Source organism: Pleurodeles waltl, chromosome 2_1, assembly GCF_031143425.1.
Source record: "Pleurodeles waltl isolate 20211129_DDA chromosome 2_1, aPleWal1.hap1.20221129, whole genome shotgun sequence".
In the NCBI taxonomy this organism is placed as follows: Eukaryota; Metazoa; Chordata; class Amphibia; order Caudata; family Salamandridae; genus Pleurodeles; species Pleurodeles waltl.
This window is the reverse complement of record NC_090438.1, coordinates 812,267,472-812,285,845: the sequence shown is the minus strand read 5'-3', so window position 1 is coordinate 812,285,845 and position 18,374 is coordinate 812,267,472. Positions and strand designations below refer to the sequence as shown.

The 18,374-nt window shown below is 42.8% G+C and overlaps 1 protein-coding gene across 1 annotated transcript in view; it reads right to left on the bottom strand.

Moving 5' to 3' along the window:
- KIAA0319 (KIAA0319 ortholog) overlaps positions 1 to 18,374 on the bottom strand; it is a 562,397-nt gene that overhangs the window by 284,037 nt on the left and 259,986 nt on the right. Inside the window, exons 8-9 of the mRNA XM_069218755.1 lie at positions 11,863 to 11,955; positions 558 to 690 (exon numbers count right to left, since the gene is read on the bottom strand). Of these exons, the coding sequence (XP_069074856.1) occupies positions 558 to 690; positions 11,863 to 11,955 (226 nt within the window). The remainder of the gene's footprint in view (positions 1 to 557; positions 691 to 11,862; positions 11,956 to 18,374) is intronic.

The following is an 18,374-nucleotide window of genomic DNA, read 5'->3' as shown; positions in this document are numbered from 1 at the left end:
TGGGAGGGGCACACCTTGGGGTACACCTCATTGGTGAGTTATACTATTTCATCTGCATCCTTTATTCTGCAACAATTTTTGTATAGTGGTTTCCAGCTCAAGGAGCAGTACCAGTGATTTCAGTGACATCTACTACCTGAGATGTATCTAATGCAGCACCATCCTACTGGCAAGGTCTTTCAGTGTGAGGCATGCCCAGGCACTGTAACCATCCCAATTACAATGCTGTTTCTTGGATCACAGGTAGTACATGGCATCAACATCTCTGATGGCTAGAAATAGCATAGCCTTTCATGGACATTCCTTTCTGGATCAGTTGATGCATTCACTAAGAATTATGTTAAATAAAACCTCTGAAGAGATCAGGACTGATGGAAGAGGTCCCAGGGTTTGACCGAGACAGCATAGTTTCTGGTGAATGACAGACCTCTAAATGATATGCTGGTAACTCAAACCCGATGGTGGTCAATCAACGCATTAGTCCATGTTATTATACATTTTGTAATGGGGAAGATATGTTTAAGTCTGTTTGAGATACACTTTTATTAATATCTTACCGAAATGTGTAGTTGCCAGGAACTAGGTTTGCCAAATGAAGCACTGGGGTGTCCGCATTTGCCTTCTGTTCCCGTAAGGGGCCACTGATTTCATCCCAGTGGTAACTCACAATTTTATCATCATCTGTGCTTTCTGCATGAGAAACAAAAACAAGTCATAAGGTGCAAAACACAACCTCAAACCATTTCTGCTTTATTATGGCAAGTGATGGACAGATATCCTAAGAACATCTTAATCTATTGCTATTATTGATATCTATTATATGGTCCACATCATGCCACTGTTTAGAGTCTTGCGCTCAAGTCACTTCAAATAGGTATTTAGCACACACAATAGAGCCAGGAAGGATTTGTGGATCACAGTTTAGCTGAATGCTTCTCAACACATTAATAAAATTACAGTTTAGACAACATAGTAGACAAAGGATATTTCATCTTCAGACGTTACATAGTTCTAACAATATGTGAAACAGCAAAGACAGTGTCGAAACTGTGGTGTGCAGGAGTTGTTTCAGACGTCCCAGGCCAATCAGGATGTTTCTGAGCTCAGTTTGTATGAAGCAGGGCTGTTCACTATTGGTTTCCCACAGATTAACCCTACTATTGGACTCAAAACTGATCACCAATTACACCCCTTTATCACTTGACTCTTAGGTTGGCAAAGCCGAGCAGTCTAAGGACTACTCAAGGAGGTGGTGTGGGATTAAATACTCCGCACTCAATATACATCAAGAGACAATCAATAATTTATTGTCCAACCAGTATTTGAGTTTAAGAAAAGAAAAGTACCTTAATAAAATACATGCACTGTTAAAATATAGTACACAATCTGTACACTCATTTTGTTAGGGGTACCAATGGAAACACAGCTTTCCATGATCTGGGGACAGTCTCATACAGCAATGTGAACTGGCTTTCAGACGTATGTGGAAAATCTCTGTGGAGAGTACTGGGGGGGGGAGGAATTGTCAATCTTGTGAGTTTGCTTTTCTCTTGCTCCCAATCTCATTTGCCCCAAATAGCCATTTAAGGACACTGCAGCACCTGCTCCAGCCAATCTGATGAGATATCCTAATGTGATGAGTGCTGGTTTCCCACAACCTCAGGTAAGCCATGGCAGCGCCAACCCAACTTAACTAGAGGTGTGCTGGGGGGCATGGGGGTTTGCATAGGTAATGACTGCAGGAATCTTACCACTTGTGTCTTCTTCGTAGTGCCCAGTCTCAAAACCCCTCCCAATTAAACAGGTACCTATCCTGTGTAGCAGCAGTGATAATCTTCCTGATGTTCTCGGACTTACCTTGGCATTCGGAGTTTGTCTTGTGAGTCCACATGCATCAAAAGGTTGTGGTCTTCCTAGCATTTTGGCACTTCTTGGCTCTAGATGCAGAGCAGAATCCACTTTCTGTTGAATTCCAGGACGTAATCAGCCACAGGTGTTGATGCTGCCTTTACTGGGGAGTCACAATGAACCTTTAGTGCTTACTTACAGAATCTCAGAGTGGTCTGTGCCCAGTGTCACACAAGTGACAGCACTTCCCCTCACTATTGCTACTCACAACCTCTGCTCTTTTCCTTAAAGTCGGTTGTATACAGCCTCACCTTGCTGGCTAGTCGCCAGTGTCGCAGTAGTGACAGCACTTCCCCTCACTATTGCTACTCACAACCTCTGCTCTTTTCCTTAAAGTAGGTTGTATACAGCCTCACCTTGCTGGCTAGTTGACCCTTCCTCGTGTTAAAGGTCCAAAATCTAGCAAACGGAGCTCAATACCAGTGTTCCAACTATGGTGGTCAAAGGAATCTTTCAGTCACCATGAGGCACCCCATCTTGGCACAATGACTGGAAGTTTCTGCCCCATCTTTATAATCCATTTGTAGGGAGTCCTTGTGTATTTCAGCAGTTCAGTTCTGTGATTGGTTCAGGCCAGTCCAGCACTTATTGCGGTTTCTACGCAGACTGCGATCAGGAAGGAGCTGGGAGTGTACCCTCAGGAGAAATCCAAAACAAAAGCGCCAATGCAAGGAGGGCTACCCCACTTAACTACCTGTTTACCTGGGGGGGTAAGGGGAAGGGCTCTCCCAGAGGGCATGGAAGGGGCAGAGGGGAAAATTTCAAAGACATTTTCTGCCTCTTTCCTGAACACCAACAACACTCCTCTCTTTGAGACACTGAAAAGTCACTGGAATGTGCCAGAGGACGCGTTCCAATATATATCTGATGTCTGGGCTCTCTCTCCAATCCTATATTTTAGGCACCTCTAAAGTATGCCTGATAGAAATTGGAACCCACTGTTGTCCCATCCACATGTAACATTGGCTCTCCATATGTATCATCTACACACTAATGGCCATGTACAAGCAACATCCATACTTCATATGGGTGATCAAAGAACCCTGTTATAGAGGAAAGGCAGAAAAACTTGAAAAATGTGGGACAGTTGATTAGGCTGCTCATCCGTGCCGGCAAAAAGGGAAATGCCTGTTCTCAGTGCTTAATTTGTGGCAGTGTTTGCTGGTGCTCGGCACTGGTACGTTATTCTTAACACTAACACTTTTATATGACAGGTCACTGCATGGTGACACTTTCTGACAGTTAACCAATTCGATATATACTAAAAAAAATATAATAGTAGTGCAAACAGGCCAATGGTGCTGGCAGCTTACAGCACTGGCAGGGACAGTTGGTGGTGCAAGCTGCAGTGGCTTCCTAAGTGATACCTTGAACCCTAACACTTATTTCTTTAGAAATTAAGCACTGACTTTCCTACAACTATAACCACTTTGCTGACACCACTGCCAGTCCTCAACAGCAAGGTGAGATGGTAGTAGCCACTCTGCAAATGGTAATCCCTCTGCTCACAGAGCCCTCCTCTAAGCTCCTTCCCTACTGTGAAAAAGCCTGAGTGCACAAGCATGATCATCATGGAGACTGAGATGGGGATCAAACTATCACAGCTTGCTATAGGGACTTTGAGGCAGGGGTGCACATTCTCCAGAGCTAAATATGCTGCTTTTCTCTCCACTAACAGACACAACCACAGACCCGATTGCCCCACAGTTTAATCCATTATTGGAGAAGCACAGTCGTCAGATTGAGAAAATAATCAGGAAAGTCCATCTCCATTTCCAGATGTAACCCTGCCTTGCGCTCCACTGTGAAGTCCAATTCCCGAAGAGAGATCTAGCACCAGAGCAACTTCGGGTTCTCTACAAATATAGCCATAAACCACTTGAGTGTCTCATAAACTCTCTGGATTATAAACCTGCTGTCACATAAGTAAGACCAGAACCTGTGAAGGCACGACACAATCACAAAGCACTCTTTCAATTGAAACTCAGTTCTGCTCTCTAGGCAGCAATTTGTGGCAGATAAAGGCAACTGGATGTTTCACTCCCTTCTTGTTGAGTTGGGCAAGCAATGCTTCAACTCCCTTGTCAGAAGCATTGGCCTGAACAATGAATAGTTGACTACAGACAGAGGCCTTCAAGACTACTGCATTGCATAGTGAGGCCATCAGGTCATCAACGGTCTGCTGATACGTTTTGGTTTAGATCACCTTCGTGGGCTCCTTGGAAGTGAGGGAGGCTTAAGGAAGCCCTCACCTGAGTCTGAGTTGTGGGAACATTCCAATCAAGCACCACCCTTTGTCTCCATATGGCAAATGTTTTAATTCCCCAACTGGAGCCCAAGGTAAACCACATAGGACTGGCCCACCTGGCAGTCTATAGCCCTGACATCAGTTTCACCGTTTGCATCCTCTCCAGCAACTGTTCCAGGTGCCACAGGTGATCCTTCCACAAACTGCTAAAACAGCAAAGATGTCCAAGTAGGTCAAGTTGAACTCTTTCACCTCAGACAACACAGAGTTAGCCAGATAATGCAAGATCGACGTAGCATTCTTTAACCTAAATGGCATAACCTTGAACTGGTAGAGGATGTCGGGGTTAAAGAATAAGCACCATACTACTCTCACCCAATCTCTTAATTCCAGGAGTGATCCCTTACTTCTTCTGAGATTGATGTACAGCCTGTGCTCTGCTTTACTCATCTGATGCTTTCTAGGCCATGCAGGTCTCTGGCACTAGGTCAGATACAATCGGATTACTGCCCAGCTGTCATCCAGCACCCTGTTTTTATCACCCTCCTACATCGAACATGACTATCTTGCCACTGACTTCCACCTCAATTCTGGCAAGCATGGACTCCAATTTCTCCTTCTTTGCTACCATGCCAATGCCAATAATACCAGGGAGAATCTCCTCTGGTCCAAGATACTTCCTCTCAACCACAGTCCTGAAGGCACCAGTATCTCTTAGGGATGGAAGCGTCCTTCCATTGATACCCATCTACCCGCCAAACCCCCTGGTGAGCATCTCATCCTTCTTCCAGATGTCCATAAGAACTATGTTGGGTGACATTGAGCCCTCACTGGTACCCATTCCTAATGACAGCAAATTGCCAATCAGAGATGCAGCTGGGATACGGTATGTAACTGGACAATCATTATTTTAATGCCTTTCCAACTGGCACCTAAATCAAGCCACCATGCTGGGTGGAATGAAGTCTCCTTCCCTTCCTTCTCCTTCTGGCTAGGAATCCAGTTATTCCTTAGGCCTGTGTCCAAGTTGGGAATCTTTGGGACCCCTTCTGGCCCGTTTTTTGTGGTATGGAACTATTCTGCTTGGAGATGTTCTCCCATATGGCCCCAGAATAATCAAGCTACTGCAGCTCCTTTGTCACCCTGTTAGCTAGCACTTGTCAGACAACACAACAGGCTTTTCCAGATCCATCTTCATGACAGCAGACAATTACTGCCTGAGCAGGTTAGAGCTTTCTTCACAGAGTACCTGTGCAATAACTAACTGATTTATGGACTGGTAAACCTTTGGTTCCATCCCCTCAACCATTCATTCCAGTTGCGCACTTTGTCATGAAACCATTTATCAAACAGAACTCTGTCTGCCATCATGATGTCATTGAACCTCTGAAGGTACTTGGTTGGCTTCAACACAAACCGCTTAATTAGAGTGTCCTTCATACACTCATGAATCAGACTGTCATTCTCAAGCATCCTTTCAGTGATCTTAGTCACTTCAAAAGGGAGTGACTCAGTTGAGTCACCGCGTTGGATTCATCAATCAGAGCCTGTGCCTTACTTGTAATCGAACAAAACTGGAATGACACTGGAACATCAGTGTGTAGTACAAACATGTCTATCAACTATTTTGGTACCCTAGTGGTGAATCTGTGGGATGTGGAATAGGGAATCACCATTCCAAGAGGTAACCTTTACCTCAACTCCTCCCATAAGCTTCTCTTTTTCTCACTGTGATCTGCACTTGCTCCAGTTCCCTAGCTTTCTGTTTTTCTTGCTTCTCCTGGTCTATCTTCCTTTCAACATCACAAAATAAAATAAAATGATGGACGGAGTGTTGGTGCTTTTCAAACACTCACCGCCAGTCACAGATCTGGGTTTAATCCATCATTATTTTGCTCGCCACGTCACCCCAGTTTGGACCCAGCTATATGCAAATCAGTCTTGACCCTGTTCCCATGGGAACAGTCCAGCCCGAACTGCTAGGCCAGGTCCTCCCTGGACAGGAAACAAGCATCCTGGGACTGGATTCAGGATATCTCCCTTCATCAGCCAGGCTATCTGGAATCCAGTGGCGCAGTGAGCAAGGGGTCCACGTCTGGGCCAGCCACACTGGAATTATGAGTAAGGAAGGAAAACAGCACAAGCTCTCTGTCCCTGTTGTAATCTCTCTTTGGGCTTGTAACCATGCCCATGTCACGCCTGTCACTTTCATTGGTTCATGGGCTTGGCTTTTAAAATCACTTGCTTTCATTAGTGAAAGGTATGCATACGTCCTCCTCGAGCGCACCAGCCAACTACTGAAAACTTACGAGGCCTGATGTTTTCTGCCTGGTTTCTACACTACCTTTTCTTTTCCATGCAGTGCGATCACGATGGGTTTTACATTGTGCAATCGCGCTCTTTTTTTGTTTTTAAATTTCAGCCCAATTTTTTCTTTCTATTTGTGTGGTAAGAAAAGTCCGGTTAGGAATTTACAACACTAATAGCTGTAACTCGAGCAAATGCGAGACCCGTTGCATTGCAAATGCTTGTTTACCATGTTAGTCCATCTGCTCAAAGCAGTTGGGTCTGTATATCAAATACCAGTTGCTTTAGACTAGTCCTCGTGTGAAATTCCAGGTGCAAAGTGAGGAATAACAAGGGGAATCTGGACCAGTAATATTGAATCCCTCAGTGAATTCTATTTATAGGGATACTGTCAGATTCCCCAGGTACTCACCAGGACCTTCACCTCCCAAATGTATTAATCACTTGGTGGGTTACTGAGAACCTCATATTGAAGTCACACATGTATAGAGTGTGACAAGCCAATGGAGACAGTAAGAGCTTTGTTAAGATCCCTAGGGAGTGGTAAAATCAGCAGGAGACTGTGCTCCTAATGTACACACCACTTGGGAGGCTAGCACATCAAGACTCTTATGGTGATGCAAGTGAACAATACTCGTTTTAAAGCCCTAAGTATTTTAAAAAGATATACAGTGGTAAAGATGTGGCTGGTGTAATGCAATACAGACTGTCACTGACATAAAGGGAATGCATGAAATACAAAGGCAAGATTTTGCAGAGTTAGACTACTTCCAGTACTAAAAAACACAAAATGAGTCTGAACAATTTGAACTGTGCTTACCCATAAATAATCTAGACACTACCACTATATACCTCTTCCTTGTAACAGTTATTTCATAAGGAGGACATACAAGTTGTGAAACACACTGAGTCCAAAACACATCAGATGCCACACAACTGACATAAACGTAATGTTATGTAACAAAGTTTACAGACAAATCTGATGACAATAGGCTTCAGTACAGCTTTGCAGATCCTGCAATTCACCATCTTGTTAGGTCATGAAACATGAAGATCTATGTGACAGACCCAGGTAATGACTAAAATACATCTGCCATGCACACACTCCTGCACTACCCCAGTAAGTTTCTATCTTAGGGCAGACCTCCACTGATGACAGGAATCTATGGCATGTGTTCCTGCTGTTAAGAGAAACAGCAAAGTTACTGTGGATGCCTTTTGACCCTTAGGACCTAAATCAAACACCACAAAGTATCTGTTAGACAACGATAAAGATTCTGCCTAACTAAACAGAAAGCATTAGCCAAACCACATCCAGAAAATTCTGTAGATAAATTGCCCCACAAATAATGAGAAGTACTGGAAGGGCTGCCTTCTGATGTAAGAGAAAGTCTGACATCTTGTGAAGAAAATCAGAAGAAGAACAGAGAAACAAAGCAAAAAGAAAGATATAAGAGTAATACTCCAGACATAGAAATAAATTTAGCTCCCTCAAATTATGGGCCGTATTGATGGAAAGAAACTTCAGAGAGATTAAGATAAGGGAATTCAGGAATACTGCAAGACTCTACGTACTAGTGACAAATCAGAGATCAAAAGGAAGTAACACACAGGACAAAAGAAAATTCTAAGGCGCTTGCCATATGAGTGTCCCCTACAACACTCTTCATTCCTCTGCTATCTGAATGTACCACTGGTTGCTAATTGAACCTTCAGGATTGACAGAACCATACTGAAAACAGTCCCATCCAACATGAACTCCAGAATCTTTAGAACATCATGTGAGATCACATAGCAAAACACCATCCTGAACTGCATGTTGTAAGGATTCCTGGACACCTCAAGTGTGCCGGTCACCTCTTCTGACAGACCCTGGATGATGATTTCCTCCTTTACAATATCTGCCATAATACAAAAATGAGCAGAGGTTCACCAGGAAACAGTGGCCTTCACAAAAGAAAGGGGCAGAGATAATCTGACAAAGAGGTTCCCCTACACCTTAAAAATTATAGAGGATTGTTGACTTCATGTACACTAATCAAGATAAAACTACAGAACATACTGAACAAAACTTTGTCCTATATATTTGTAAATATCAACTCCTATAAGAGGTCATGTAAACTGTGCAAACAACTAGTTAATATGCTGTTTGTATTTGTCAGTACAATCCACATTGCTGACTTTATTCATTGCACTCGGCATGCATGTCTACTTAGTGGAAAAACCTACCTTGCCTATGATTGTAACCCTGTTCAATATACCTCACTTCCAGGAGATATTGGCATAAAACATGAGACACAGAGGTGGGACGAGGCTGTTTTTTAAACTTTAAATCCTTTCTTAAGATAATGGGGGCTATTGCACTACTAATTTCAAAGATAGGAGACTTCATCCTAGTCATTATCTCTTGTGACAAAACCATAGTCCAATTAACTATTTCTAAATGTCCTGGATGGTATTATGATTTGAAGATTTGGCTGAAATAGCTCTCCAAACCCAATACCTTCACCCGTGCACACTCTTCTGTATAAGATCTACCCTTGAACTGGAAAACTCCCTGAAGTTTAACACTGAACTCACAAATAGGGAGAAGACCTCTAGGTAAATCCATCTATCAAACTCCACGGATCTGAAAGATGCAGTAAAATGGAATAGAGCTTTTACGGTATTCAAAAGCCATCTCTACATCCAAAATGTATTGCCTCCTTCATGTAGCTTGATTTATATCGGGCATCAAAAAGAGCTTGAGAAAGTCTTCAACAACTCTTTTGTGTCTGTGATTCTAAGTATTGAAAATTCCAGCCGAGATCACTACTAGAGTCCCTTTGGCTGAAGAGACGATAGGGCCACATACGTCCCCAGTTAATTTACACTGAATACCAATTGAGGAAGCCAATAAACACTTAAGGGGTCATTATGAACACAGCGGTAAACACCGCCATGTTCATGTTGGTGGTCTTTCTATAGACCGCCAGCCCCCTAGAGACCCCGCTGGCCGCATAAAGAAAATTCTGCTGGGCCGCCAGGCGGAAACGGTGTTTCCGCCCACAGGGCCAGCAGAATGCAGGGCTGGGACATTGCTGACAGCTCCACATGGAGCCGCCGGCAATGACTCAGTGTGGCGGGTGCAGCAGCACCCGTCGTGCAGATCACTGCCTGTAAATCGGGCAGTGACCTGCGCAACGGGGCACTGCATGGGGGACCCTGAACTGCCCATGGCAAGTGCATGGGCAGTGCAGGGGCCCCCACAGGAGCACCCCTTCGACCAGGCTGGAAACAGGGTACATTATCCTGAGGGCAGCGCTGCTTGCAGCGCTGCCCTGTCGGATAATGTAATCTGCCATTGTCAGGCTGCCTGTCGGCGGTAGCCTGGCAGTGGTGGAGGGCCGCCACAGGCAGCCCTCCCTGTGGTAATTATATGGCGGTTCAGACTGCCATGCCGGTAGCGGTCTTTTCCCCGGCATGGCGGTCTGAACCACCGGGTTCGTAATGAGCCCCTTATTAGTCATTCAATCGATTAAAATATTTGTTAGTCAGGGCTCTGTCAAACCCAGACACAAAACTGTCATTCTAATCCAATTCTGGAAACACCCATGTTGGACACCAACGCCATTAATAATAACTGAGCCATTGTTGGACTTCTTTCTCTTCCTTGGGCTTGAAAAATGCTAAAGAAGCAGCTACATTTGACAGAATTATGCTCAAGACACGGAAACGACACACTGCACCTAAGTGTGGATGATAACTTGGCCAAAGCCCATAATCTTTGGCAGTATGCATTATTGAGAGCCATGTTAATCTGCCAAAGTACCTGGTAACTTAGGGCCATGTAAGCAGTTTTATGTGGTTCAGGTCATTCTTCTGCAAACAAGAAGAAATATAGGCCGGCCCTCAGATTTCACTTTATAATCCTTGATTTTAAGGAGGTACCATTTCGAGCCTAAAAAGATGACTACACAACTTAACTTTATTATAAAATATACAGGATTTGCTGTTCATATATTATACCATCACATTGCTTGTGCATTCACTATTCAATACACACGTACACAGGTTGCACTTGATTGTCCAAACAATTGAATATATAGTTAGTATACATATACACCCCCAAAAACAAAACCTACAAATCCCCCTTTTACTTCAACTCACTCACTCTTAGTCATATTACACTCATACTCAATCCAAGCTCCAGAAATCTATAAATCATCCCAATCACTCAAACACCAACCTATTTACCCCTTCTGAGGTTGAACTTATCAGTCTAACGGTCATTATTTTAATGCATCAAGTTCTGCTAAAACATATTTCTTTCATCTTTTATACAATTCGGCAAACCAAAGCAATACCTAGGAAGTTGGTTACAACATTACATAAAGGTTCTGATTCACAATATATAGTTTAATTACAACATGACATATAGCCCTTTCGGTTCAAATGCAGTTGCAGTAGTCTGCTGGTCTTTAATCCTTCTACAGTTTGTGAGGGCACTCTATTGTCATGCAAACTCTGGGGTACTTTCAGAGGGATCTGTCATGTTTATCATTCCAGTCTTTTAGAATATGATGACCTATGCTAGTATATTTCTTTGTCTGGGGGCCCTGGGAGTATTTTTGCCCTCAGTCCTGCATTAATTTGTAGTGGCTTCTATATTTCCTATAACATTTTGGTAGTTTGGTTGTTGTCGTTTGGGTTTCCAAACCCCTCCCCTTCCGCTACCATGTTCAGGTTTTGAGCTCTCTGATAAAGGTGGTCCCCATCATTGGGTCATACTGAAACGCACGTCAGTGCTATTTAACAATGGGTTAAAAAGACCTGCCACTGCTGCAACTGCATTTGAACAGAGAGGGATATATGTCCTGTTGTAAATGGACTACATATTGTGAATAAGAATTTTTAGGACCAGCATTGTATGCAGGTTTCTGGTTGTTACTCCATTCTTCTACACTTCTCTACCATACATTCTCTATCATACAACTAACCTCCGTTTCAGATAATTCTGACTGCCCCTGGGAAGGATTTGTTTCTAAACAATGTTCTCATAATTAGTGAACTCACCGATTGCACTTGTATTTAGATGTGTTTGCACTATTGGTATAAGAGTATGTACTGATCAAAAATTCAACTATTCCAATCTAATGTGATCGTGCAGTTTTTCTACAATTCTGCTGATGCTGATGACGATGGCCAACCCAAAGTGCCTAAGAAGAACCCCAAGGTTAAGCAAGCGACTTGACTGCAGGCACAATTGCATGGCCAGGCATACTGACATCCTAGGGACCTCTGCCCAAACTGTATTTTTAATATTAATGCTGTCCTTGGAAATTACTTAAACCCTAGGATGCACACCAGATTTGTTTTATATGCTCAAGAAATTATTTATTAATAAGATGGGTACGTACGACTTCCGTCGATGAAGGTGGATGCTGTAGGCAGAGAAACTTCCTGTATCTTTGGAGAAGGGACTGCCACTGGTGGCTGATTAACTCTGGCTGCTGCACAGCAAAAGAATGTTATTGAAATGTTACTTGTGTACTTTATTCGGCAAGTCTTTATATTTTCCAACATGTTATACTTATGGATCACTTCATCACACACTGGAGATGCATTAAAAAATAGCCCAAATTTGCGAGAAAGGCAGGATCTTGTATGCGGCGGCAATTAAATAAAGAGGAATTGATTCATCAAACATTTAGTGCATGTGCACAGATTACAACTTGGTTTGCATATTTGCCAACATTTACACACGCTTTGCCTTGTATATGTGTAATGTATGCATGCACGTTTGTGTGTGTGTCTGAGAGAGAGAGAAAGAGAGCGTGAGTTAGAGTTAAGTTAGAGTGAGAGAGAGAGAAAGAGAACGAGAAAGGTGAACTTAAACTTTTGTGAATTATACATGACACTTTTCAGAAATAAGTAACATGTATGCCTGCCTGTATTATGTCTTTCTATAAGTAAAGGGTGCTTTGGACGTTTTGTAAACATTTTGTGAATTGGACCACAAAGTCCACATCACATATGAACTGTCTTAGCATCAATATCTGGTGCACCACAATTTTGTTAAAAAAAAATAGAAACAGAAATAGGAAAAAAACCTTTAGTAAACGTGGTAGTAGCCCTCTAGTGGATTCATAAGCTCATAAAGCATGGACTGTCCACAGATAACACCTTGCAGAGTATGAATATACTTTATTATTAATAATGATAATATGAACGTCAAATAGAAAAAGGTTAGTTCACTTGGTTCTACTGATATTCTTTGTCCATCAAATTAATTCATATTATCAGTGTTTCTGAAATATGTTCTTCTTTATAATAAGGCTAGAGAAGTGCATATGGGGACTTAAAAGTGCAGCTGGGTGTTCTCATTCATATACTGCTTTTGAGTACAGGCTCTTTTCCTGCCCAACGATCCCACTTATAAGGTAGGCTCTACAATGAGCTGTATATAGAGCTAAAAGACTAAGGATGAAAGGGAAGGAAATGGGGCTGGACTAAACCACCATCCCCAGCCTGATTCATTCACAGCCCTGTTTTACACCCTACCATTCTGCCCCTTTGACAGTCAATTAGACTGAGTGTGAGAAGAGAAGATTACTGGCTGTTTTAGGGGCAGGAAGAGAAGAATCGGGGCAACACTACCACACTCTCATCCCATGCATCCAGACACCTTGGCCTTTTGTCAGTTGATTTGTGTGGGAGAGAGGAAGGACATTATTGTCAACAGTCCAAGAAACATGGGGTCAGGTAGGGTTACCCCTTGTTCACAGTCCATGGATCATCCTACCCAACACCCCTCATCAATAAACTCACACATAGTATATTATGAAAGAAGTGAGGCAGGGAAGGAGTCATTCTGTCAATGACTTCACGAAGTGTAGAAGACAGGGCTGTAAAGCTCTTCCATGTCGTGGCCCACTGACCGCCTGGTACTTCCCACACCACCTAGTCCAGTGATCGCACAAATGGATGCAGTGGTTGTTGCTTTACTATTACTACAGCAGGAGAAATTGGCTGGGCAGACATACTCCACTTGAGCTACAATTAAAAAGTTTCGCAACAATGCCAAAATGCACATCTTAGAAAGATGTCTAGAGGCTGAGGAGCCTGATTTGTCATTGAATCCTCTCTTTTTAGGTCAGTCTGGAATTTATGTTAGGTCTGATTATTCCCTTCAATTAAACAGAGTACTGAGGAGGGATAACTGTGTTTCTCAGGACCGTTTTATTGTCTCAGAAGACATCTCTAAAGAACTTGGACATAATTAGGATCTTTAAAGTGGTTGAATGATATAAGATCAAACTATTTGTTCTTCTGTGGATCATTTGTGTTTGCTGTGAGACAAGCATCCAGAGTGTATTCATGTAGAAAGGAAGACTGTCCATTCAATACTGTCCACTAATGATAATGTCTCAAGTACAATAATTACTCCATTACATATTGGATTATTCCATTTACTTTGCTGTACATTGAATCATGGTAATTCCACCTCTGGACAGACACACCACTATTGTTAAAATGCACAAACCCAAGGGACTGTAATCTTATAATCCAGTCCATGGTAGAGATCAAAAAGGCCCACATAGCAGTTGCTCCTCCTGTGTAATGACCTACTCCTCCTAGGGAAGCCATAGGTCACTCTTCTGGTGTGGGAAGTTCTGAAGGACTGCCACATCTTTTGTATAGTCCTTCATTATGTTGTGAGGCTACACCAAAGCTATAACTTATGGCTTTTGAACGCAAAACAAACAGGCAACACTAACAATACAGAGTACATCACCTTTTAACCAAGCTCCTGAGGCTAGTGGAAAAAAAGGGATTGAGGGGGTATCCATTGTGCCTGACCTAAAGATAACCTTCAGGACGACCTCATCAGATTCATCCTACCCTGCCCCATCCAAATGATCTGATATCATTCAATGGCTTGAAGCAAAAGCACCTCCACCCAGTCGCCAAGTCATTTTATATAGCAAAAGAGCATGTGAGAACTATGAGCTCAGAAACACATACCCTAATAAAATTCATATGTAGGATCTCACATATTCCCCCAGACCCTGGTGGGCAGCCTGCCAGGTAAGCACAGACCGTACCCTACGCTTTCCTGGAAGGCATCTAAGTACATTAAGCAGAACCGCCAATTCAGAGGCTCAGCAGAAGGCACTGAACTCTGCAGAGTGTGCTTGAAAAAATTTCAATATTTTCCCTGCCCCAGGAACTGTAATTTGATATCGGTGGGGTCCCGGTTACAGAGATGCTTTGCAGAGTGTGCACCATGGTTGTTGTGATTGTGCTACAAACGATTTTTGTTTCCAAGAAAGTATTTCTGAAGACAGGAGATTGTTCCCTGAAAGCAGAAAAATACTAATGCCCCGATGCACAGGAAGTTTGCTTCCTGCATTTGGAGTCACTGATTGAGGCACGACGATCCCAGGCAGGGAAATCTAGAGGTGATAGCCTGATCATAAATAGGGTGAGGTGACAGTCGCAATGGCTTTACAGCCCTGTGGCAGAGAAGCAGTCAGGTCAGAAGTTTCTGACTATGGAGCCAGCCAAGGCTCAGCTGTCGGTCACCCTGTGATAACTGCACTTCTAAATGCAGTAGGGAAAGTCTGTTTTGGTGTGGTGGGAGCATTACACATTTACAATGGGGGTCGCCTTCTGACACACTGTAAGAGATCCCATATATTTTGTGCCTGTCAGAGGGGCACTCTATAACACCAGTGCCACTACTTCAAGTGCTTTGTACCAAGGGATTCAGACGATTCAAGACAGAGATAACATTAACTAAACTTTGCTGCATGTCAAGGTATTAATATCCTCTGAAATCCAATGGGCACTGCATAGTGCAGGTTCCAGACAAAATAAGCCATCACTATCTTCTGCATCCTATCAAAACTAAAGAAAATGTTATGGACATACCTAGAATTGAACTGTAACAGCAGTTTAGTGTGAAAATGCTTGCGTAAGGAGAGTTACTACCCAAGTAACCCAACTCCTGTAAAGGCCTAGCCAACTTGATAGCAAAACGAAATTGAAAGTCTGAAAAATAAAATGCTACAGCAGCACTTCGGAGTGAGGCTTAAATAGAAAATCTTGTAGAGCAACAATAACTGAGAGTAATTGCTAGAGACGAAGATTCCATGCAATTGGATTGGACAGACCAAACAAAAACCCTCTTGGCAAATCCACTGACTCTAGAAACCAAACTAAACCAATGCTCTAAAAGAATAAGTGATAAAGTAGTCTATTGTTATCGCTTGCAAAGCATTACTAATAACAAATCAGTTGGTCACAGATTGATTAAATGGTTTCAGAAATTAATTTGTCATGGATGTCCCATGATGATCCACTTGCAGTCCATAGGTAGGCCAAAGCCCTCTTAAGAAAAAAAGCATGTTTTGATACTGGCTCAGTAGATCTTTCTCTAAATAGGTTCCAAATGATGGCTCATCACCCAATGAGACATAAATGTGCATTAATTTCAGAGTGTTAACTACCAACTGCGCACACAGCCAAAGACCATTACTATATTCGTCATCATCTTTTCGCCATAATCCAGCCTTTGTAGTCGAGCAGATTATTGTTCCCATCTCATTACTAAATACTGCTGAGCCTTCCATCCCCGAATGGTAGGTCGTTACTATGCAGGACACTACAAAGGAGTTTGTTACCATACATCTGTTATAACAGGAATCACGTCCACACACAGTAAATATATTGTTTTTCCATTTGAATATTTTATTACATATATTTATATATATATATATTCACGGAAAAAACAAAAGTTTACAGGGATGTCATAGTTAGGTTCTGAATTTACTCGCACAAAACCATAGAAATTCAGCAGTTATAGTTATTTCAAGTAACTGTAACTCGCACCCTAATGTAACTACAACTCACACCCCTTCCATGCACAGTTTTCTCTTCAATAATATGACTGCTAATGTTTCTTTGATATTTTTACTGATGTTATAAAAGTTGTCATGAATGCTATGATATCTGGGGTAATTAGCAGTGCATGGTGAGGGTGCAATTTATAGTTACCTTAGGGCGTGAGTTATAATTACTTGAAATAACTCTAAGTATAACTGCTGAATGTCTACGATTTTGTGCAAGTAAATTCAGAACATAACTATAACACCCTGTAATATTTGTTTTTCTATGTTTTTAGATAGTAATTTGAGTTAATATGTTAGTCCAACCACTACTGCGCATGTCCTGCAGCCAACCCCCTATAGCCACACCAACCCGCACCACGCACAGCGTGTACGGTGGAGCCTGAACCACCTGGCTTGGCTATAGGCCAGGCCCTGTAGCTAGCCCCCTATAACCACCACCGAACCCCGCACCACTTAGAATGATAAATGGTCTGGCAAATTGAAAAATAAATGTATTTGCCAAGTAAAACGAGTAAGATCACCTTTCTGTATGTACTTTTTGAAGGTGAAAGGAATGTTAAGTTGAGAAATGACAACTGACACACCTAGACTGAAACCCTGAACCTTATGTATTAAGGTCTGAGAACTTAACCACTAGGCCACAGGTGACTCCTTACTATGTGATGTTGAGTCATCTGTATGACATTGAGTCCACAGATGGTGCTGGGGGAAGATGTAAAGGTTTCATCTCTTGGGATGTTTAATATTGAAAACTCAAGTAAATAAACAGACACACTGCTATGAGATACCTGGATTTGAACCTCCAACCTTCTGAGCAACAGTCCAAATGCTCTACCAGTAGGCCAAAGGTGACTCTGCTCTGCTGTGCATCTAAACATAACTATAACATTCATAGCAAACATCGTGCAAGTGTGATCGTTATAGACGTAAATGTTCCATTACTAGGAATGTTTAACATTCAAAACTCGAGTAAATAAACAGATACACTGCCATGAGATACCAGGATTTGAAACTTCAACCTACAGAGTGAACTTCCAAGAGCTTTACCAGTAGACCAGATGTGACTCTGTTTTGCTGTGCATCAAAAGGCAACTATAATATTCCAACCAAAAATCTTGCTAGTGTGCTACTTCGGAGTCATTGTAAGTAGAGGTCATTGAAATAACAATATTTCTCTCTCTTTTTCTCCCATCCCATTATGGGATGGAAAACAGAGAGGGAGAGAGAAAAATGACAGGACCGCTGGGGGAGCCTGAAAGCCCCCAAAGTCCCAGCTGTCTCCTGTGGAAGCGGACATTGCTCCTGCATGCAAGGAGCTGCGTGGGGAAGCAACGTTTCCATCTCTTTCCCTGCACACATTGTTGTATGTATGAAAAAAGATAAATAATCTGCTTTCAGCAAGCGGGAGCTGTTTAACAGCTCCCGCTTGCTGAAAGAGGAATTATGTTAACTTTTGCTTGGCAGGAACCCACACTGGGGGCTGGCGGTCCCCAGGGCCATGCATGGCTGTAGTAGGGGGGCAGCACCGCCTCCCTCCATCTTTTACATTTTGCACCAGGGAGAAGGTGGTCCCCGAGCCCAGTGACAGACCACCTTTTTATATCTATTTGTAGCCCCGGAGAGATGGCGGTACCCGGGGTAGACATGCCTCCCTCTATTATTTATTTTTGTGGGGTGGACAGGCCCCCCTCTATTATTTATTTTTGTATGTCACCCCGCAAAAAGTGGTGGCCCCCGGTACAGAATACCCCTTATTAAATTTGTTGTCCCAGAGGCCACGTGCCCCCTGTACACTTTATGAACATAGCCCCAGGTAGATGGTGGACCCCAGGGCGGCGAGTGGTCCACAGGACCCCCCAATATGTTTACATTACATAATATTACATTATATATATTATTATTAAATAAGCCCTGGGGAGGTGGTTGCGGGGGGGCAGCATATTTTTAGCCTAAAGCCCCAGGAAGGTGGTGGTACCCCAGAGCTTTTAGAAGCCCTAGGAGGGTGGCCCCATGTG